Raw genomic sequence first — 25381 nt, forward strand, 5'->3', positions numbered from 1 at the left:
GTGGACATTAAGTGTAAGACCTTCATTGCTCAGATAATGAAAGTCACTAGGATTTTTTGAGAAGGACAAAATCTGACCAGTTACAGCAACGAGTCAAACAAGTCTGAAGATCTGAGCTGAATTTGGTGAAACATTAAAATTTTAGTCGTTGTCAATTACTCTCATAATAAATGATAATAATGTTCAAATATATGTCGGCTTTCTCAAGGCTAAAAGAAAAACATCATTCAATTTATTATGTAATAAAACTAATATTACAAATTTATTTCATAAAATGAACTATATTAATTTTCCCAATTAATTTTTAATGTCACACACACACACACCTACCTATTGCCTGTAGACTTAAAAGACGAGAGTGGTAAATGTTACAGACATATTATCATGGAACTGTTCAGTCTATAATTGATTTTTATTTCCACTTTTATCCAAGGAGACAGAACTATTTTCACTGTTTTAAAAGTGGGACAATATTCATACAATACTATAACCTATAAATAATTTAAAGGGGTGACTTGCAAGTCGCAGCAGCACAAATTATGTGTCCAGCTACATCTGGTTTCAGACATTACTCTTGCAAGACTCTTATTCTGAAAGACTGAGGAGACCGAGTTGAAGGCGGAGCGATTCGACCAATCAGATGAAAGGAGCGTTTCAGCTCCACTCACAAGAGCGAATGAAATATTGAAGCCATAAACCGTTTTTTAAACTCCAAACGACAAAATGAGAAATCAAGTCAAAAACTCATTTTCCGTTTGTTAACCTAGATGGAATAACGAATAAACGAGCCATTTTCCATTTCTCGTTATTTAGTTCATGTTCTCTCACTTGAATCCTCTTGAGTTTTTCGTTTTCTGTTTTTTAATTGGAAACGGATTTGGAATGGACGGAAGATACCCTGATTATGTATGTTTGATCATTTCATTTCCTATTTAAAATGCAATAACAAGAAACGAAAATGGCTTGTTTACTCGTTTTTCTGTTTATTTTCACAAGGGGAAAATTAGATTTTGGCTTGATTTCTCATTTTTCATTTGGGGTTTACAAATCGGTTTATGGCTTCAATATTTCATTCACACTTGTGGGCTGCGCTGAAACACTTCTTTCATCTCACTGGTCGAATTACTCCGACTTCAGAACGAACCTTTCATTCTTTCAGGCAGAATAAGAGTCAGTATGACACTGTAATGTCTGAAACCACCACTCACTGTTAGCATAATATTTTAATCAGATGTTGCTGGGCACAGAATTCATACTGTTGTGACTTGCAAGTGACCCCTTTAAATTATTTCTAGGTTATAGTATTTTATGAATATTGTCCCACTGATAAATACAGTGCAAATAGTTATGTCTCCTTGGATAAAAGTGAAGTGGAAATAAAAATCAATAATAGACTGAACAGTTTTTATGGGTTAAGTTTTATTTTTGGGTGGACTAACCCTTTAAGTACAGGACAGTGTACTTTATCCAATTAAATTCGGATAAGACAGAGATACTAATTATTGGACCAAAAAACACTACACAGAATCTTGTAGATTACAATCTGCAACTAGACAGATGTACTGTTACTTCCTCTACAGTCAGAAATCTGGTTGTTATATTAGACAGCAATTTGTCTTTTGAAAATCATATTTCCAATGTTACAAAAACTGCATTCTTCCATCTTAGAAACATTGCCAAGCTACGAAACATGTTATCTGTTTCTGATGCAGAAAAGCTAGTTCATGCATTCATGACCTCTAGACTGGACTATTGTAATGCACTTCTAGGTGGTTGTCCTGCTTCGTCAATAAACAAGCTACAGGTAGTCCAAAATGCAGCAGCTAGAGTCCTTACGAGGTCAAGAAAATATGATCATATTACCCCAATTTTACAGTCTCTGCACTGGCTACCTATTAAGTTCCGTATCAGTTACAAATTATCATTACTTACCTATAAGGCCCTAAATGGTTTAGCTCCAGCGTACCTAACTAGCCTTCTACCACGCTACAACCCATACTAAGGTCACAAAACGCTGGACTTTTGGTCGTTCCTAGGATAGCAAAGTCCACTAAAGGAGGTAGAGCTTTCTCACATTTGGCTCCCAAACTCTGGAATAGCCTTCCTGATAATGTTCGGGGTTCAGACACACTCTCTCTGTTTAAATCTAGATTAAAAACACATCTCGTTCGCCAAGCATTCGAATAATGTATCTTTTTAATTGTGAGTGTAGTTGCATCTGATCAAAGGTGCATTTTTATTCATTAGCTTGGGTTAAACTAATTTTACTTTGTTGGATCAGCAGCTATGCTAATGATGTCTGAATTTTGTTTCTATGTTTCGCCACGGGATTTACATCCTGTGGTAACTAGGATTTACACAAGCTCCAGTCTGGATCCAGAACACCTGAGAAGAGATGATGCTGACCCTCAGAGGACCTCAGATGATGCTAACCCTGAATCAACAAACAGAACTAACAATTATTGCTAAATGTGTGACTGAATCATATAATAACTTAATTAATATTAATAGTTCATCGTCTAGCTGACTACGTCTTTTATTATTATTCTTTTTATTTTTCCTAAAATCCTGTCAAATGTGCACAAACTACTAGCTACTACTAAATATTGTAGAAACATAATTTTCTGTAAAGTTGCTTTGTAACGATTTGTTTTGTAAAAAGCGCTATACAAATAAACTTGAATTGAATTGAACAGTGTAAGTATAGTACAGTTCAAGTACAGTTTTTTTTTTTTTTTTTTTTGAGATTATCCACTGTACGCAATGGTAAAAATCAGCCCATTAGCAAGGCAAAGCCCACTTAACTTGCTTAAGCCTATGGTTAAGGTGTCATGGACTGTTTTTAATATTTTGTGTGTCCTTAAGTGCACTTACAAAGAGGGTGAGGGTGCTCAGGGTAAGAGGAGTTTACATAGCACAACAGCAGCAAGCTGTTATCAAGAAAGATGAGATTCTTAGTCTTCTTTGTTGGGCTTGAGAAAGCCAACATATATATAAACATTATTATTATTTATTATGAGGAGATTTTTTCTTCACTAGCAGAACCTATTGGGAACCCCTGCAGCCCTTGGTTGTGACAGGGCTAGTCAGCTGCCTAAACAAACAGCATAAGGTAGAAGACAGAAAGCAGTGAAAAACAGTACTTATAATTATCAGCTTCCCATCGATCCAAGCTCAGTGCACAAGTAGTAACAGAGAATGTATGCAACAACAGACTACTTCAAGAAGCTAGTATGGAAAATGGCTTACCTTAAGCTAGTTAAGCTAGTTAATGGCCAACTTTTCAAGTAGCCAAAAATAGTCAGTTACCAAGGAATATAGCTCTGATGTGTGGCAAAAGTTGTTGAACTTCACAAAATGGAAAGTGGCTATAAGAAATAGCTAAATCAATGAAAATGACCATCTCCATTTCCAAGGAAATAATCAAAAAGTCCCAGTCAGTCAATAAAAGCCTCAATAAAAAATATATCAAATATCCCCCACATCACTAGAAGTTGGTTGGGAGGGTTTAAAGAAGAAAAAAAAGGTCTATTTAGTTGCAGCACATTACTGAATTTACAAACAGGCCCAGTCTCCATGGTCAAAAAAAAAAATAAAAAAATTAATAAATTTTATATATATATATATGGATCAATAAAAGAGAAATAATCTAATAAAAACACTATTAAAAATAACATAATTCATTAATTTGTTTGGACTCTTTTCATTTTTTAAATTCATGAATTATCTTGAATTCTTGAATAACTTATCTATTTATCCACATGATAATTGATTGATTTACTGATATCTCAATTAATTCATTCATTGCTCATCACCCCATACCTTCATCTCCAAATGTTGAGCTGCATTTCACACAGCTAAAGCATTCTGGATGCCAGTTTTTATCCAGCGCAGTCACCATTTTCTGAAGAAGAACATAATAAAGCCAGATTAGGGCCAGATAATATACAGTATAAGGCTATGGGAGTTGATACTGAGTTACAAACAAAGATGAACAACTTCAAATTACATATTTAGGGAAATTTATGGCAAAACAACTAAAAAAAACTAGATTTATCTTTTAAAAATCATTAGGATATTAAGTAAAGGTTATTTTTCATGAAGATATTTTGTAAATGTCCTACCCTTAATATATCAAAACTTAATTTTTGATTAGTACTGTATGCATTGCTAAGAATTTATTTGGACAACTTCAAAGATGATTTTCTCAGTACTTTTATTTTTTGCACCCTCATATTCCAGATTTTCAATTAATCTCTGCCAAATATTGTCAAATCCTAACAATCCATACATCAATGGAAAGCTTTTTTAATCTATTTACTGATGTAAAAAATCTTAATTTAGAAGATTAGAAGTTAGAAAACATGCATTATGCCAATTAATATAAGGCCAAACAACAACAACAAAATGATTTCTGGATCCTATCTTTTTCTGTGTGCTGAGGGGCCCTAAGTGTCAACATATACTCTATGCATTAGAGTTTATCAACACTGTTCATGTAAGACATACACATTTTCAAACCTTATTAAACACATCTGATTTCAACTCATCAGATTGTTAGTAGATTCTCCAAGACCAGAAATGGATAAGTCAGATAAGTGAGATTTTGAGACAAGTGAGACTGAGAATTGAGCTGGATGTTGGCACTATCATCCTCCATACAGCTGGGGCCCATTCTTCGTACCTCACTTAATACATTTGAGATCATTTGACAGATGCCAAATCTTTTAATCCTGGTAACTGATCCTTGGCTAATTTGGTTCTTCAAACAAGTCAGTGGTTTTGATAAATTACTCTGTGTTGTCATGTTCATTGTGTTACATTTGACTGCTTCAGTCACGGAAAATTAAAGAAAAACACTATAGTTTAAATATATTTAATATTCACAGATGAAAGTTGGGTATTTATGAAGTTTTTGTCAGTTATTTTATCTAAACAGATTGATTAACTTCTTCAAGATTTCAAAATCAGATAGCATGCTGATAATGTAGTAGCACTGTAAGATTACATTTGTTTGAATGCATTGCGAAAGCAATTGCGTGTGAATCTTTTTATATCATGCTTTAACCCGAAAATAATCAGTAAAAGAAACGAATTCTTAACATCCCTCTCGACTCTTGCAGTCATTGTAATCTTCTGATCAAGCTATGCTGAATATGCAGTTATATTATGGGCTGTTGGCATTAATTGTAATTGGTGATGGAGCGCTCTTGGAGCGAGTGAAAACCACGACGTTCATATTCAAGTGTTTGTGCAAAAATTATTAATGTGCATTAATGACAGGGAGGCACCTTCTCATCACTTAAATTTTTTCCTGATAATGAATTTATTATTTTTTACTTAACATAATATTGTGGTGTCTCAAATACATTAATAATATATCTATAGAAAGCTTGAAATGTTTTTTAAACTAAAAATAATTGTGTAATCTGTGAATGTTGCATTTCTCTTGTCGGAGAGAGCCAGCACGGTGAACTTCATCTTGCAGCCGACAAGAAAACATTTGTTTATTAATAAATAATTAACATTTCTAATTTTTCACAATTATTAGGCTACTTCTGCATGTGCTTTGTTGCAAACTTAATGCATGGGCTTGAGCGCGGAATATATTAAGATTTGATTATGTAAATTTAATATAAACCTATGATTAGTTGAATATAACAAAACGAACGACTAGAACTAGAAAAAATCTTACGTGGGGGTGGACCATTTTTCAGTCTAAAACCAAAACAACAACTTGCTGAACTATATAAACCAGTTCAGCAAGTGAAAGCCTCATAAGACACTGTCCATATGAAAGAGCAAATTCACACCTTAATCTCGATGTCATACATAACTACCCCCAAAAACCCAACCCCATCCAGCTGAACTGAATTCGGTCTGTTTTTTGGCTGTGAAGAACTCCTAAATCACTAACCTTTAAAGTCACAATTCTATAATGGTCAAAATTACTCAGGCTAATGGTATTTTTTTTATTACATGATTTTATTATTATTATTATTATTATTATTATTATTATTATTTATAATTGTAGCCTACATAAATAGGTGAAGCAAAACAAATATTTGGATCATCCATTATTTATTCCCTTATTTTGTTAAAGAATAAACACGTATTTTCTACAAGAATAAACATGATAACATATTATTAATTAATAACAATAATTTAGGAAATTAAAAACCTTTTTTTTAAACTTGAAGTTAAATACTATTAAACTAACTTTAAATTATCAAGGAGTTTATAAGTAAAAAATGCTAAAAATGTCACATTGAATGTTAAATACCCTAAATGAACTTGAATAACGTATCTATTTAATTTAACAATATAATTAGAACTAACAATATAATTAGATTTTTTTAAATGAACAATTCCGGTATAAAATTGGACAGCAACCTTTACAGTACAGACCAAAATTTTGCACACATATTCCATATATAATTCCACATGTGTTAATTCATAGTTTTGATGTCTTCAGTGTGAATCTACAATTTTCATAGTCATGAAAATAAAGAAAACTCTTTGAATGAGAAGGTGTGTCCAAACTTTTGGTCTGTACTGTATATTAAACATTTTGAAATCGTCCACAGCTGGGCAGCGCGGGAGGCTGATCTGCTCCAGAACGCGTGAAGTGAATGTGAACAAAGTCATTTTCAGATGCAATGAAAAAAAAAGAAAACCCTGGATAGCCTAGATTAGGCCCAGGCTCTGTTCTGAAGTATAAAATAATTATAATTACTGTTAACCCAGAGTAACAAATTTTAACGGATTAATCGCCTATTTTCATTTGCTGGATGTTTTCTTTATTTTTTATTTTTTTAAACACGCTAAAAAATAAATTAAGTTTGTCAGAGTAAAAAATATATGAGTCGTGTATAGGTTTCATTTTAATGGATTTTATTTTTTTTTTTTTTTTTTTTAACACACTAAAAAATAAATCAGAATTTGCGAGAGGAAAAAAGTCAGGTATAAGTTGCATTATATTACATTTAGAAATAATAATGGATGGCCTTAATAATGTTATAATGTACCAACAGGATATTTTCAGTTCCTTTCACTTTACAACAAATCCTTTAAATTTAACAAATTTATCAGAACAAAACAAGAATAAAAAATATATAATTCTAATGGATAAATATAATTGCAGTATATAATAATTAATATAGGCTTAGTAATAAAAAAAAACAAAAAATAATAATAATTTTAAGATAAGCATAAGGAAAGGTTGGGCTTTCTCATTCTGGAGAAATCCAAATGTTTCCATATTTGTGATGTTGCCCATTTGAAGCTTAACTATTAGTCATGAGGTAAATAGGCTGTGTAGTTCACGCATTTTTCAGTATCGATGGAAAGAAATCATAATTAACAAAATATCAAAGTGCTCACGCCGGATGGCTGGTGAACGACTGCTGTTTCCAGTGAATATGTGCGTGAGGCACCAGCGCGATTAAACAGCTGAAACAAATAATACTGAATTTTTGGCCACACATAAGGCATAATTCAAAAATGCAAAGTGTTGGTAGTTTGAAAAATCAAGAATAATAACAGAGTTAATACTAATTATTGCTAAATGCTGGACCGTTCTCATTTCGCTCTGCATATAAAACCTGAAGATTTTTTTTAAACAAGTATGAACCGAAATGAAAATGAAATGAAAACATTTAGCTTGGCATGTATATACATAGCGTATTTTCCGGACTATATGTCACACTTTTTTTCATAGTTTGGCTGGTCCTGCGACTTATAGTCAGGTGCGACTTATAGTCCGAAAAATAAGAAAAGAAAAGAAAAAAATAATATATATATATATATATATATATATATATATATATAGGCCTTATATTTATTTACTGTTTAATAAAAATAGCATACATATGATCCTTTGTCTTCTTTTAATTTTTGTTGAGTAGACTGTAGCCTAAGACTATCCTACATTTCGAAATTAACAAATTGTAAATTTTTTTATGTTTTTTTTTTAATGTTACAATGTTATATCATAATGTTATTGTTGTTTTACTTCCTTCTTTTATCTCATTTTACAATTACATTCATTTCGCATTCCGTCCCTTTGCGCCACCTGGTGGTAGTTTCGCAAATGATTTTAAAGGGGGGGTGAAATGCTCGTTTTCACTCAATATCCTGTTAATCTTGAGTACATATAGAGTAGTACTGCATCCTTCATAAATCCAAAAAGTCTTTGGTTTTATTATATTCATAAGAGAAATATAGTCTGTTCCGATTTTTCCCGGAAAAACACGACCGACTGGAGGCGTGACGTGTGGGCGGAGCTAAAGAATCACGAGCGCGAATAGGCTTTTGTGTTGAGAGCATGTGGAAGCTGTGACATTACCGTGAGGGAAAACCCATCCTCCAAAACAAACCATGGCTTACAGTCAGATTCAGCCGTGTATTTATTATCCAGAATCAGATCCAGAGGCTGAAACTGAACGAAAGCAGCAGCAGCAACAACTCGCTCCGAGCGGGGCTCGAACCCGAGTCTCTGACATGGGAGGGGACGCACTAACAAGGAGGCAGAGATATTTGAAGCAGTTTTATTCACCGCCTGCGGTTCCGACACACGATCGTGACCCTTTTTCCTTGGGATTGCATCATCCTTAAGAAATAAACGATACGCAAATCTGTCGTCAAACTGGGCCTTGTGAACAAGCATCTTCGAAATGCAGGGAACAAACAAAAACACTTGCACAACTCCGTTGATGCTCTGTAAAATAAACTCCATCCACTGGTCCCTTAATGCTGTTTCTCTTTTGGTAATCTGTGCAGGGTTGTCCAAAAACACACTTCTTTTGTGACTTTTCGCGACGCTCTCGCTCTGATCAGTGAACTGTCTGTGCTGCTCAGCCTTGCTATACGGGAGCGCGCGCTCTTCCGGCAGAAGTGCGTCAGGACCCATATAAGGAAATTCCGCTCCATCTAACGTCACACAGAGCCATACTCAAAAAAAACTTTCCGAAACTTGTGACAAACCGGAAGGAGTATTTTGGGAACAAAAATACTCCTTCAAATGTACAACTTAATTTTTGAAACTTTGTCCATGTTTAGCATGGGAATCCAACTCTTTAACAGTGTAAAAAACTCAGTATGCATGAAATAGCATTTCACCCCCCCTTTAAGTGCTGTTGTGGCTGCTGTGTGTCACATGACTTTTGAAGCAGATGTGTTACATGTGACAGCATTAAAGTTTTTTAATTAATATGACCTATCTTAAAACATAACTAAATGTGTTTAAATTAATTATGCATCATAAAATCCATTTTCGAGATTTGAGAAGTGAGTCCACGTCTCCTGCGATGCATTAAAGCCACCAGCATAAAAGCTCACCGTTTAAATAAATGCATGGCTCAGACTGTACAGTATGTAATGCGTGTCCAATAAAAAGATAATTATTCCTTCATAAATAAATCTCTCAATTAATAAAACCATTTTTTCCAAACATTTTTTAGTTTAATAAGGTTGTAAGAAAATAGCAGTGGATGGGACACACTTCCAGTATCACTTTCACCTAAAATTATGCAATCTAATCTTGTTGGGACCTGTTGCTATGACAGCAACTTCAGGATGAGCTTTGAAGAACCCAACAATCCTGGATCATGTCAAATCGGTAATCCACATATGAAGAATGGACCCCTTCTTTAAATATAAACAGCATTTTGCAACATCAACACTGAACTGACTGAAGCTAAATAATGTCATTGATGCCTTATGCTAATTTTCCATGAACTAATGTTAACAGATAGGCTACAACATTTGATTTTAAATAATGTATTAGTAAATGTTGAAACATTAAGTTTAATGAATGCTTTAGAAGTATTTTTCCACCCTCAACTTACTTTAAATAAAAGTTATAATAAATACATTTAAGGAAAAGATGGGATGGAGGAGGAAAGCAGAGGTTAATAGATGCTTACCCTAACACTGTGAGCTGTCAGAGTAAATGAGCATGGTCCTATAGAACTTTTGTTTATTCATGTCATAGATTATCATCTTAATTCAGCTTCAGTACAGCTGTGAATTTTACACATAAATGTACAGCTGTGAATAGGACACATAAATGTACAATATACCTACATTGAGAATGGGCTTGTTGCATTGTGCACAGTGAGGTGAGTACAGGGTGAAGTAGTCAGGCTCACAGTATGGTCGACCATCTTTCTCAAAGAAATTACAATTGCCAAGCTCACACTCACACTGGGGTGGTGTTGGCACAGTGGATAAGACGCATGCCTTTGGTGTGAGAGACCTGGGTTCGAATCCACTGTGAAGCACCAATGTGTCCCTGAGCAAGACACTTAACCCCTAGTTGCTCCAGAGGCGTGCGACCTCTGACATATATAGCAATTGTAAGTCGCTTTGGATAAAAGCGTCAGCTAAATGAATAAATGTAAATGTAAATGTTATGCAGAACTGCTTGTAGCTGAATTTAACTTGTTTCAAATGTATTAACTTTTATGTATTAACAGTATTATTGTTCTGAATTGAAACAAGACTGTCATTCTGACCTGAGCTAAATTATGGCACTTTTGTCTTTTAGAGCTGCTCTATGGCAGATTCTGAACTGTCTCCATAGTTGAGTATCCATAATTGTGCCTGCTTTTTGCCCTGGATTTTCTCGGTGAAACTGCTTTGACAGAGTCTGTATTGTATAGTCTTATACAGTATAAACAAAGCTGACTTGACTGGTGTTTATGTACCTCCAGAAACAAGGTTGGGAAACACTGCATTAAGGACCTGGGGTCCCATAGTGCTCATTCTGTGTCATATAAAGGCTCATCACACACTAAATTTCATTTTGATCCTTTTTGTGTCTTTTCATTGGATCCCACGCCACTGCTAATTTTATAGGTCTTTTATCTGGCACACGAAATTCAGTTCATGGAATTCTCTGATTGACGATTTGACGCAAGTGTGTTAAATAAATGAGACATGGACAATCTGCAGTGCTGTGGGTCCCCAGAATTAGGATTTTAAAACCACTGCTCTATTAATTTGGCGAAAATATGATTAGATTGGCTGCAGTTCAAAGTCTAGATTCCTACTTATCATTTTGAAGCTTTGTTTTAATGGTTTCACATCTGGGATGTATATACAGTGCATGCTCCCACATTGAAGGACTTGTTAACAGCAGCATGAAACAGAACATTATCAACAAAGAAAAAGTTAACATTTTACAATAAGTTCTCGTTTGTTATCATTAATTAATGCATAAACATGAACTCCTAATAAGCAATATATTTTAGCAGCATTTATTAAACAATGTTAGTTAATAAATTGAATATAAGTTAATTAAATATAAATAAGATTTTAATTAAATTTTAATGTTCGTGTTAGTTAATTTTCCATGAACTAATGTTAACAGATAGGCTACAACATTTGATTTTAAATAATGTATTAGTAAATGTTGAAACATTAAGTTTAATGAATGCTTTAGAAGTATTTTTCCACCCTCAACTTACTTTAAATAAAAGTTATAATAAATACATTTAAGGAAAAGATGGGATGGAGGAGGAAAGCAGAGGTTAATAGATGCTTACCCTAACACTGTGAGTTGTCAGAGTAAATGAGCATGGTCCTATAGAACTTTTGTTTATTCATGTCATAGATTATCATCTTAATTCAGCTTCAGTACAGCTGTGAATTTTACACATAAATGTACAGCTGTGAATAGGACACATAAATGTACAATATACCTACATTGAGAATGGGCTTGTTGCATTGTGCACAGTGAGGTGAGTACAGGGTGAAGTAGTCAGGCTCACAGTATGGTCGACCATCTTTCTCAAAGAAATTACAATTGCCAAGCTCACACTCACACTCAGAGCAAACAAAGTGCTCTGGATGCCATACCCGTCCCAGAGCTGTTACAACCTAAGAGACAGGGAAACAAGATCTACATTTCAAAAGTTATCATCATTTTTGAAACCAAAATCCTATATATATATATACACACACACACACACACACACATACATACATACATACATACATACATACACACACACACACACACACACACACACACACACTTTTTTAACAAGTAAAGAGTTGATAGATGATACAACATTACAAACTAGGATTTAAAACAATGTATTTGAAACATGGTTGTGGTAGTGATTTACCGGTAGTTAACTTATTAACTTAATTTCAGGATTTATTAAAGAATTTTACCTGTCCTACAACTGGTTTCTGACAGGCGGAACAGTTTCCCTTAGAGGAGGTAGGCACTCCCTGCCTGCTCAGATCTGATTGGAGAAGACCCAACATGCTGTCCAATGAGCCTCCAGAGGATGCAGAGGTTGGAGAAGCTGTTTGCTGTGATGAAGATGCCACAGGACCCACAGGTGCTGCTGGCTGTTACAAACGAATAACTTAACAGCTACACAAAAATACTATATATATATATATATATATATATATATATATATATATATATATATATATATATATATATATATTAGGGATGCACGATCATGATTTTTCATGGCTGATTCCGATACTGTTTTTTTTTTTTTTTTTTTACAAGCAAACTGGCCGATAACGATTTCTGATTTGTTTTTGTTTTTTTTCTTCTTTAAGCAACAAATACGAATGAGGTAAAGTGTGCATAAACAAGATGTTTATTTGGTATTTAATAGGCCAAACTGGCTTTTGGCTATTGAAAACAATAACCGTAACCATGTGAAATTAATGGCAGCACAGTAAGTAGCCTACATTCAACACAAACATAGATGTCACAGAGATCAGCATTTAGCTTTTGTTTTTGAATTGGGTTGAAACTACATAGAACTGGCCTTAAATTAAAACATTAACTGTAATCATGTGAATGTAAAGGCAACAACTGCATAGTTCTACAGTCCAAACAACACAATCAACACACATTCAATAAGATGTTACTCAATCAACATTCAGTATTTTAGTTTTTTAATTTGGTTAAAAAAAAAAAAAAAAAAAGGTCTTTACCAGTGAGACTAAATAAAAGTATGCTATATAAATACATTATTCCAAATTGTTAAAATGAAATAATGTTGGTGCGAATAAAACAAAGATGAAGTGTTTCATTCTTCCAATAATAATAATAAAAAAAAATGATTCACATCTATATTTTTTTACTTGAGGCAATGAAAAATAAATCAATATTTTCTCAAGTTAAAAAATATAGATGTGAATCATTACCCTAAAAATGAATGAAACCCTTTTTTCAGTGTTACAGCAGGTGATTTTTAAATCAAGTTAAGTCGATGTAATTCTAAGGAAAAATAAAAATACTCATCCTATACATAACTAACGTTTACTTCTGGCTTTTCAAACGTGTATGCAAAGAAAAAAAAAACATTTCAGTTTTGTCACAGTTTAGTCTGTTTCATTTCTCATCCAACACGTGAGAAGTTGAGCTGAACTGTCTCCGCTTGTGCAGTGCGCGGACAGGTACTTCAATGAGCGCAGGAAAGGGACTCTTATTTTGTGCAGTCAGCAGTTCGCTTTATACTGTGCCATTGCTGAACGGCTGTCAGTGTCCTGCGCACAGCTTTCGAAATACTTCCACACAAATGACATGATAGCGAATGATTACAGTGTAGTCTGTGCACGCGGGCGCACTTCCGGAAAAATCGGCCGAAAACCGGCCGATTGCCGATCGCGTATTTTAAACAGAAACCGTCCGGTTCCGATTTATGGCCGGTCAACCGGTGCATCCCTAATATATATATATATATATATATATATATATATATATATATATATATATATATATATATATATATATATATATATATATATATCTATATATATATATATATATATATATATATATATATATATATATATATATATATACATATACACTGTTTTTTTTTTTTTTTTAGTTATTTTTTTTTTAGTGATCTGTTAATAAACTCTCTCCTAACCCAGTTCAATATGCAGAGTCAACTATCAGTAAGGCAATAGTTGGTACCACTATTATGACTGAGGTGCACTATATTGTATAAAGTGCTTTAGACTTGTCTGACTTGACGCACAACAATGCACTGTTTGTTTGGTCCTACCAACTTCTGAGTTTAACATTGTTACCAACATTGTCACCAAATCTGGTTGGTTATTTATTGGCCAACAAGGTGAGTGTTTGGAAAACTAGTTTAAAAACAGTTATTAATTTTGCATTTCAATCTGGTGACACTAGTAGTGTAAACAATATACACTTCAGGAAATGCATAAAAGTATGCATCAAACATACTGTGCTTTGGACTCTGAAGTCTGATAGAGACGCCATTAGTTTGTCCAGCTCTAAAGTAGCAGATGTAGCTGAGGGTTTCGCTGACCTAGAAGCAGAAAAAAATTATATATATATATATATATATATATATATATATATATATATATATATATATATATATATATATATATATATAGTACTGTCTGACAATCATAAATAAAATTATATAAACTTTACACCCATATTAACTTGATATTTGTGAGTTTAACTTTCCTCCATTATGTGTTGTCATTACTATAAATAAAGCCATTTATTTAAATGAAGATTTGCAGGGATATGATATGTTATAAGTCAGTAATGATACTATTATTTAATTAGTAACTGGTATATAATTTCTTATCTATTATAAGACATGTTGAATAAGCATATGTAGAAAAATTAGTATACAGATGAATAAATATCGCAATATATATCAGTGCACTAACCCAGTAGAGGATGGACCAGACTTTGAAAATTGATCTTCTTTTTTGGTGCTGGGGAATTGTGCCAAAATCTCATCTAATAAAGACAAAGGAAAAATAATGCATCAGAGGAGTTATTTTTTCAAATGAAACACTAGGTACTGCTTACTGCATACTGATGACTATATAACAAATACTGCCTAATATTCTAACTGATTTTATTTATTTTTATTTTTATTTTGAGACATTTTTTTCATTCTAATTTTGAGTAAAAGTTATTTACTTTCGGCAGTCTGGAAAATCAGTCAAGTACAAGTGGTGCATGGCACACAGTGTTCCTTATACTATGCTCTGGTTGAAAACAGCACATTTTAGAAAATATAAACCAGTTATGTTGAATTTCCAGATCATTTGTTGACTGTAAACATACTGCATGAATTTTTAGGGGTTCAAGCACGCAGTGCTGAAACCCTATTGTAATTGTTAAGATTTTTATTATTATTATTATTTTTCCGCCTTAAAACTGAACGTGCAGCCCAAACCGTAAGGCCTAGAGAGCTGAAACTTGGTCAGATGGTAGTAGTCTTGCTCGCTACTCAGATACAAAGAACCGGCCCAATCGGCCTAACGGGGGCGCTACAGCGCAAAAAACTAAAATTTTTGACATTTTTGGCCGCAGGTCGTAAACCGTTAGCCGTAGACTCAAAAACAAGGCATCGTTGCAATCCTTGGGTTAGCCCGAACAAAAGTGCACAGCTGCATTTTTTGCTCTACGACGCACCGTTTTCTCGCAAAATCGAGCTATATCCGAAACCTACTTTTGCGAACTAGTCCTAGGATTTTCAACCAATCGGAACGAAACCACTGCAGAAATATTCCCTGGACACTCAATATAAATAATTATCAAAAAAAAGTTGACATTTCGATTGTTACGCGAAACAGTACGCCAAAAAGCGTCTATGCTAACGTTAGCCAAATGTTATTTTGACTATAACTCTTGAACGGAATGAGATATCTTGACCAAACTTGGTACACATATGTATGAGCTCAATCTTTGGTCAAATAAAAAAAAATTGCGCATCTCTGCCACTTGGGGGCGCAATAAGATTTAAAAAACACATAAATGGCTATAACTAGGCAACCGTTGGCTCGATCGACTTGAAAATTGGTATGCAGTGTCTTGGTCTGAAGGGGCACAAGTACCTATGAGGACATTTGCATATCTCAAAAAACATGGCTGCCATTGGCCAAACAATTTTAAGCACCTATTTGAAAGGGTTAACGGATGTTGTTCGGAACGAAACTAGCTGGGTACGTTCGACTCATGAACCTTAAGGTCTGTAAGAATTTTGAAAGAAATCGGCCACTAGTTGGCGCTAACGAGTTTTATGGCTCTGTAATCACGTGGTGTTTCACATATCAACACAATATGCATATCATTTGATAGATCTCCTCATAATGCACAACTTTGCCTCAAGAACCATTGCTGTCAATCAAATCGTTCAATTGTTATTCACAAATATGTTAAAAAACTACTTTTGCGAACTAGTCCTAGGTTTTTTGTCCGATCGGAACCAAACCACTGCAGTAATATTCTGTGGACTGTCTAGATCAATAATTATCAAAAAAATGTTCAATTTTGTACTTTGGTTAGCGTTAAATGGGTAATTAAGAAAAGAGGTGTGGCCAAACATACCCCAAAGCCTATAAAACCTAAACGAAAACTCAAAACTTTATGAAACGTGGTGAGAACATGTAACAGGTAACTCTTAACAAGCATGCAAAGTTTCATGGAGATCGCACCATAGGTGGCGCTATAACAGTAGAAAAGGTCTCAAAACACAAGATTTATATGGTAAATGGCCTCAAATTGTTTGAAAATGCTCATATATTCACTCAAAAACACTAGATCTTCATATCATATGATAGATCTCCTCATTCTGAACAACTTTGCCTCTGGGACCAATGTTGTCAATAAAGCTGTTAATTAAATATTCAAGATTATTTCAAAAAGTTACTTTGGCAAACTAGTGATAGGGTATAAGCTGAAAATCAATAAAACCACTGAAGTACAATTCTCTAGACTCTGAAGGTCAATAATTATCAAAAACATGTTGAACAGTTGCATTTGGACAACTATAAACCAGTAATTTTATAATATGTTATTTGCATAGTGTACACTAAGGCCTATTAATACAAACAGAAAGCCCACAAATTATCAAAACTGTGTAAAATAATGCAAAATTGCATTCTAAACAAGCATGCAAAATTTAAGAGAGATTGGTCAAAAAAAATAACAACACTATAACAGTTATATTTAAAAACACAGTGTTGCTTGAGTAAATGCAATTTAGAACCACTAGATGGCAGCGGGAGACCACTAATGGGCTCATTCAGCAAAGTTGAACAGTACTGTTGAAAGGATTCATTAATTCATGCCAAAACATAAAAAAAATTAACTGTTATAACATTTTAAATCTCATTGAGTCAATGTTTTCCATTTTGTTCATACAGATATATCAGTTTTTACAATTTTGCCACATTGTGATTACAGTTTAACCTGAAAATGACATCTAAACTGTTAAAAACTAGTTTAATCATTTAATTTCAGTGTTTGTGTCTGTCTGCCAGCCTATTCTTAATTTTGGATGTCTTTAACTGTCATCCATGCATCCAGGTTAGCCAAGACCACCTCAGAGGCCTTAAATGCTTGAACCCTGTAAAATGCTGCTTGCAGCTTTAATTTTTATTGTTGTTGTTGTAAATAGTAGGTATTCCATTCTGACAGACAAGAACAGATTATGGACTGAGCCAATAACTGCCAGGGGTTTGCGGGGTCATATTCTGTCCTTGCACTCACACAGTAAAGTAGAAGTCAGCACTCACCTGTGATGTTGAACTGTGTGGCATTAAGCTCCTGTAGTAAGTGATCAAGTTCACTCAGCCCTCCTCCCAGAACTGAGGTGGAGGAGAAAGCAGGAGGAGGGTCTGCCGTACGCGGGAAGCGTGGTTTACACACTGTACTGAAAAAAAAAAAAGGTCACAAAACAATTATATGGACTTACCGCAACACTGAAAATCTCAACATGCATTCCAAGAGATAGTTCTAAATTAAAATTATCATCACAAAGCTATTGTACAGTTTCAGAAGTCTTTCAGAAGGAATACAGATCATGATACTTTTAGGATCCTTTATGGTACTATTCGGTCCTCTATAAAAAAAGATTATTCTAATCAACTTTAAACAAGTATTGTCTTATTAATAATGTGTCAGTGTATAAAGTTCTGCTTTTATTTGGCTACATTTACAAAGAAAAAACATTATGCTATTGTAAATAAAGAAAACAAATAGAATGTCGCTTTCTGCCATTTGAGTTTCCATTCTGTGAACAAATGAATCCAGCCACAAAATTAACTGAAACTCTGCAAATATAGGCTACGGTACCTGTCGCAATGGTTTTTCCCTTGTTTATGTGTAAACTAAATCAAATGTATGTCAATAATTGATTCCCTGCATATTTATATGTATAAGTGTTCTAATATTTACTATTTTCACATCAAATTGGAAATTTTTTTAACTGTAACTGCTGTCTATTCAAAATAAATGAAAAGAAATCGAGCATAGTTTAGTCTGCTGTACCAGAATTGTATAGAACTGTGTCCCCCAAACCGAGATACGTACAGAAATGTGATATCTGTATACCATTCCACCCCTTTCTGTTACATACTGATTTACTTTTTTGGTTGATATAATGTGTAAATATATCATTCCTAGGGCTGGATCAGAAATTTGAATATTCGTTCTGTGATATTCGACTGTTAATTTTGAGATTCCAATACATTTTTTAATTTTTTTTACACCTGCCATCACCCACAAAAAGTCTTCATTCATGCTTGAATATAGCCAGTTAAGCCACTTTTTTTTTTTTTTTACTATCGGGCCGAATTTTAATCTACTTTAATGGAGGCAACCCGTTTCATGTCATGTGGTTCTTTGCCTGCACTTCATGCATTAAAATTATGTAATGCACACCTAGCCATGGATTAGCCCTTGTGTGTGAAGAGAAGGGGAGGACTGGCCATCTGTGTGATCTGGAGAATCACAGAACGGCCGGTACTCCAGGACGGCTGGCGGGGCGGCCCACCACCAACCACGCACGCAGTCATCACCTCATTCATACTATAAGTCGCACCTTAGTATAAGTCGCATCAGTCCAAAAATACGTCATGATGAGGAAAAAAAACATATAAATCGCACTGGATTGTAAGTCGCATTTATTTAGAACCAAAAATAGAAAACATTACCATCTACAGCCGTGAGAGGGCGCTCTATGCTGCTCAGTGTAGACTACAGGAGCACTGAGCAGCATAGAGCGCCCTCTCGCCGCTGTAGATGGTAATGTTTTCTCTTGGTTCATTTATCTCTGTTCATGTCAAATTAATTTTGATAAATAAGTCGCAGAACCAGCCAAACTATGAAAAAAGTGTGACTTATAGTGCAGAAAATACAGTAAGTATGGAACATGAGAGGAGAAAGAGTTACTTACTAGGGATGATGTTAGGAAGTGATATTCAGGTTGCTACATTTTTAACGATTACAGTAGTTAAAACAGCTAAACTTCAACTTTTTAGCTGTAAAATGCCACATGCAGTAGCTTATATCAAGAAATATTTTGTGCTTTTACTTTAAAAAATGTTAGTTACGTTACAGTTAATGCTTACAAACTTTGAAGATTTTGAATACAGAAGTTACATTTGTAATGGTGTATTTTAATTTAGATGTGGTATTATTATTTGTGCAGTTAGATTAATTACTGCATAAATTATTTAGTAATAAATTCATTAATAAATGAATAATTATTTAGTAATAAATTCATTTTAAGACAGCATGGAAAAGATTGTATAATGTTCTGTTACAGCATATTATATAATCTATTCCATGCTATCTTGGAATAGGACCTTTTTGTAAATTACTTTTAAGCGCCCCAAGTCAGATCATCCTAGAGGTTTTTTTTTTTTTTTTTTTTGTCAATCCACCCTCAGAAGAAGACAAATTACCTGACAGTACAGAGAGTGTTTAAATTTAGTGTTTAAATCAACACAACACAAAGATGGCGCAGACAGACAGTTGTCTAGTTTCCGCTCGACGATTGCTTTGGGCCGGATTTAGTCAAAGTCCAGGGCCGTTTTTTATTCCCAGTCCGTCCCTGGTGAAGAGAGTAATAGGTAAAGTATTAAATGAAGGGGGCACTGTGGAACACAAATATTTTATATACTGTATTCTAATATAATTAATTATATATTTTTTTCTATTATTATTATTATTATTATTATTATTATGATTTTCTTTTAAGGTTAGAATTTTTAACGAAAAACAAAATGATAAAGAGTGCATATAAATTGTGGAGCACTCTGTACAGTATTTAAACGTGATGCCTGTTCTTTTTTCCAGAAATGCATGTTATTGTGCAAGGAGTAGTTGCATGGACTATCAATGGAGGGTCAGAAAACTCTGAGATTTTATTATAAAGACCTTCATTTATGTTCTGAAGATGAGCAAAAGACTTGAAGGTTTGGAACGACATGAGGGTGAGTAATTGATGTCAGAATTTTCATTTTTGGAGAACCAGCGTGTTAACTTCTTTTACCTGTAGTGTTCAAATACATTGTTACTGCTGACCAGTATGCCATAAATGAACTTTGAGTAGTAGGCTATGAACGCTTTTCACAAACATTTGGTTTTGGGGGTGGGTGGGGGTGGCAAGATAGCCAGTATACCCTCACTGCAGACCACATGATATCCAATGGGCATGGTTGGATCCACATCTAGGGGGTGGAGACTGGGAGGTTTAGGGGTGGAGCTCTGAGAGATGGGTGGGTTTAGTATACAGCGATGCTTGAAAGTTTGTGAACCCTTTAGAATTTTCTATATTTCTCCATAAATATGACCCAAAACATTATGGGCCCTATTTAAACGATCTGAAACGCAAGTGTCAAAGCGCGAAGCGCAAGTAAGTTTGTGGGCGGGTCTCGCCGCTGTTGCTATTTTCCCGGCGGGATAAATGGCTCTTGCGCCCGGCGCAAATCTAAAATGGGTGGGTCTGAAGTAGCTTCATTATTCATAGGTGTGGTTTGGGCGTAACGTGAAATAAACCAATCAGAGCGTCATCCAACATTCCCTTTAAAAGCAGGTGCGCAAGTTCCATTATGGATTGCTATTATTATGGCGTATTTACCAGGCGCACGCCAGGAGCGTTTCACAGCCGAGGAGACTGATGTTCTTGTAAGAGCAGTGAAAGACAGAGAAATTGTGTTGTATGGGGATGGGAGAAACCCACCCAAAATAGCGTCGGTTAAACAGGCGTGGGAGGAAATAGCCACAATTGTTTCATCGATTTTTTTTCCTGGTTCTTGACGGACAAACCAATTTGTCAGATGTCCTTATATACATATATGTATTGCCACTATTGGGCAAACAGGTCTGATCCTTAATTACTACAATTAGCCTGAATAATTTGTAAGCAAGATTTATGCCTATTTTTTCACATCTTCGTGACACACCACAATGATTTCCGTCATCTCATGTGTTAATATTTTTTTAGTGTAACAATTTATGAATCTTAATAAAAATCTGTGTAGATTATATGAGCAAAGTGTATGCGCGTTGTGCACGCTATATACATTAAGGTCAAACATGCGCCCTTAAAATAGCATAATGAACAGCGCGCAACGCGCCACTGACTTTAGACTAGGTTTTTTCTGGTCAGTGGCGCAATTGCTTAATGGAACAGCAAAATAGCACCAGGGATTGTTTGCGCCGGAACACGCCTCTTTTTTTGCGCTGATCCGCCCAGGGAGCGCAAGTTCATTCACTAGTTTAGCGACGTGCTTCTGTGGAGGGAAAAGCGCGCTTTGCGCGGGTGCAAAATAGGAATGACACATGCGTCGGTGTACAAAGTCAATTGCGCTGGGTGCAAGATAGGGCCCAATTAGTTTTCACACAAATCCTGAAAGTAGACAAAGAGAATCCAATCAAACAAAGGAGGCAAAAATATAAACGTTGTCATTTATTTAGTGAAAAAAAAAAGATCTGCTGTTAAATATTTGTGAGGGGCAATAGTATTTTTTGCTTTCAGTATCTGGTGTGACCCCTGTTTTGCAGCAATAACTGCAAGTAACAATTCTTGTAACTGCTGATCAGTCCTGCACAACGGTTTGTAGGAATTCCCATTCCTCAGTACAGAACCACTTCAACTCTGTGATATTGGTGGTTTTCCTCCAATTAACTGTTTGCTTCAGGTCCTTCCACAAAATTTCAATTGGATTAAGGTTTGGAATTTGATTCCAAAATAATAATAATAATAATAATAATAATAATAATAATAATAATAATAATAATAATAATGTTTTATTTATATAGCGCCTTTCCAGAGCTCAAGGACACTTTACAATAAACAAACAACAATAAAGGCAATTGACAAAGAGAGCAGACAGAACAACAGAAGGCAATTGAGAGTGAAAGTACAGTAAGTGAGAAATTGGGTAGACAGCAACCAGCAGAGAAAAAAAAACAAAAAAAAAAACAAAAAACTAAGAACTATAACATTCAGAAAATAGGTGTGTTTTGAGCATGGATTTGAATTCAGAGATAGTGTTAAAAAAACGGAGTGATGGGGGAGAGAGTTCCACATTTTGGGCACAACAACACTGAATGATCTGCCCCCCATTGAAGCAAGGTGATGCCGAGGGACAACGAGAAGGCTGGAATCAGCGGATCCTAAAGAGCGAGTAGGGGTGAAGGGGAGAAGCAGGTTACAGAGGTAAGGGGGAGCAAGGCCGTGCAGAGACTTAAAAGTGAGAAGGAGAATTTTGAATTTAATACGGTAAGCCACAGGAAGCCAGTGAAGATCATGCAGAATTGGGGAAATATGTGCAGAACGCTTGGTGTGGGTGAGAAGTCTGGCAACAGAGTTTTGAATGTATTGTAATTTGGAAATGGAGCTAGCTGACAGGCCAATGAAAAGTGCATTGCAGTAATCAAGATGTGAGGTGACAAATGCATGGATGACAGTTTCAGCATCTGAGATACTGATAAAGGGACAGAGCTGAGCGATACGACGTAGATGAAAGAATGCCAATTTAGAGATGGAATTAATGTGAGAGTGGAAAGATAGAGAAGAATCAAAAATTACACCAAGATTTTTAACAGTACTAGATGGTTTGATAAGAGAACCAGCGATCTCACAGGTGAAGTTGGTAGTAATTTTATTAGTGAGTGATGAAGGTCCAGTGAAAATAATCTCAGTTTTGTCCATGTTAAGTTTTAGAAAATTTTAATGAAGCCAATCTTTTATTTTATGTACACAAGCAGAGATTTTGTCAGTTGTGAAAGATAAAGTTGATGTACAGGTAGTATATAATTGAATGTAATCAGCGTAAAAATGATAATTAAAATCATGACGGCGGAGGATCTGACCAAGAGGTATTATATAGATTATAAATAATAATGGCCCAAGAACGGATCCCTGAGGGACACCTTGCTTCAGGGGGACAGTGGGTGAGCGAAAATTCAGAAGTGAAATGTAGAACAGTCTGTCAGAGAGATAAGAGGAGAACCAGGAAAGAGCAGCACCAGAAATACCCACATCCGAAAGGTGCAAAATGAGTAGTTGATGGGAGACGGTATCGAAGGCAGAGCTGAGGTTGAGCAGCAAAAGCATAGACAGAGAACCAGAATCAACAGAGAGAAGCAGATCATTCAGTACCTTAACTAGTGCAGTTTCAGTACTATGCAAAGGGCGAAAACCAGATTGAAAAGGATCAAAAAGATTATTTTCAAATAGAAAAGACTGAAGCCGAGAGGCAACAGTACTTTCCAGTAATTTAGCTATGAATGGGGAGATTTGAAAAGGGACGATAATTAGATAAAACTGAGGGATCAAGGTTGGCTTTCTTGAGAACAGGGGTAACAGCTGCAGTTTTGAGTGACAGAGGAAATGAAGCAGAGGTAAGAGATGCGTTGATGAAGTGAGAGATAGGTGCAGAAATAACTGAATGGCAAAGTTTCAGTAGAGTAGTAGGAGCAGGGTCAAGATGACAAGATGAAGGGTTGGATTTCAAAATTAACTCAGTGACAGAAGAAGGAATAGACAGAGAAAAAAGAGGCAGGGATTGACCAGGTTTATTCGGCGGATAACTAATGTTAGTTAGTGGCATCATTAAAGAGGCACTGGTTTACAGCATCTGTCTTTTCTAGCATGTGAGCCAAGAATGAAGTGCAAAGTTCATCAGAAGCTAGAGCAACATGAGATGGAGGTTTGGTAAATTTATTTATTGTGTTGAATAATGCTTTTGGCCTGTTGCTTGATTTATTAATTGTAGCAGATACAAAACTGGAACGAGCCAAATTCAGGGCCGATTTATAATTCTTGATATGTTCGGTGAATGCCAAATGGTGAACAGTCAGGACAGCTTTCCTGTAGTAACGCTCAAGCCGTCTACCAGTGGCCTTTAAGATACAGAGCTCAGGAGTGTACCAAGGAGACAAATGTGTGGAAGGGACACTTCTGGTCTTGACAGGAGCATGCTTATCTAAGATTTCCGAGATTATGGAGTTATAGTTGGATAGTATCAGTGAGGGTGAGGAGATATCAAAGACATCAGAGAGATTAGAAGAGGAAACGGAGGTACAAAATAATGCAGTATCAACAGATTGCGGTAAGATATGACAGTTGTAGAACAATTCTTATGCATAGGCAGGCTGAAGCTAAAATCAAGAAATTTATGATCAGAAATACCGGTGTCAGTAGAGGTGATGGAAGAGATATTGGCCCTTGATGTACAAAACAAATGAAGGGTATGACCACAGGTATGAGTAGGAAAATTAACATGCTGAATTAGATTAAAGCATTTAAAAATAGAAAGTAACTGGTTGGTGTTAGAGCAAACAGCATCAACATGAATATTAAAGTCACCAAGCAGTAGAATGGGAAATGACAATGAGCAGGCAAGGGTCAACAGTTCACTGAGTTCAGAAAAGAAGTTAGACAGGACCTTAGGAGGTCGATAGAGCAAAATAATTATGAGAGAGTCAGCCTTCAAAACCATGTACTCAAATGTATTGGTGTCGTGAAAGTCAAGTTGCTTGATACGGAAGTTATCACGATGGATGATAGCGAGACCACCCCCTTTATCATGGGGTCACGGTCTGGACAGATAATTATATCCATCTGGCATAAGTAGATTTAACTGTAAAAAATCTTCAGGAACCTGCCAAGTTAACTTTAACTTTGTTAACTTTAACAAAGTTAACATTAACTTTGTTTTCCTTTAACCATTGTTTGGTAGAATGACTTGTGTGCTTGGGGTTGTTGTCTTGCTGCATGACCAACTTTCTCTTGAGATGAAGTTCTCGAACAGATGTGCTGACATTTTCCTTCAGAAAAGTACCGCGTGTGACTATCAAAAAATATCCAGGAGCAGCTGTACGACTAACCCGATCAGTGTATTTGTGTTTGTGTTCAGGGCAGCTTCAACTATTTCATGTTTTTTTCAGCGTTGAGTAATGTATCACAGACATATGTTGATTCCTTGAATGCAATATTAATCAGAATCCACTCACTGCTCAAAATACTGAAGTTTTGTTCATTGCTGAGTTATGCAAGCTCAGAAATCCTCTTGTTATAACAAACAAAGC

At 35.2% G+C, this 25381-nt stretch overlaps 1 protein-coding gene across 2 annotated transcripts in view; it reads right to left on the minus strand.

Annotated features, from left to right (window-relative positions):
• The window catches only part of LOC128025682 (transforming growth factor beta-1-induced transcript 1 protein), a 128911-nt gene that overhangs the window by 53102 nt on the left and 50428 nt on the right, over window positions 1-25381 (minus strand). For both annotated transcript variants that reach the window (XM_052612178.1, XM_052612179.1), the window contains 6 exons: window positions 17572-17708; window positions 14710-14782; window positions 14246-14330; window positions 12184-12366; window positions 11710-11883; window positions 3823-3904 (listed from right to left, as the gene is read on the minus strand). In XM_052612178.1, the coding sequence (XP_052468138.1) occupies window positions 3823-3904; window positions 11710-11883; window positions 12184-12366; window positions 14246-14330; window positions 14710-14782; window positions 17572-17708 (734 nt within the window). The remainder of the gene's footprint in view (window positions 1-3822; window positions 3905-11709; window positions 11884-12183; window positions 12367-14245; window positions 14331-14709; window positions 14783-17571; window positions 17709-25381) is intronic.

The sequence above is a fragment of the Carassius gibelio genome, chromosome A12 (genome assembly GCF_023724105.1).
Source record: "Carassius gibelio isolate Cgi1373 ecotype wild population from Czech Republic chromosome A12, carGib1.2-hapl.c, whole genome shotgun sequence".
NCBI classification, from domain to species: domain Eukaryota; kingdom Metazoa; phylum Chordata; class Actinopteri; order Cypriniformes; family Cyprinidae; genus Carassius; species Carassius gibelio.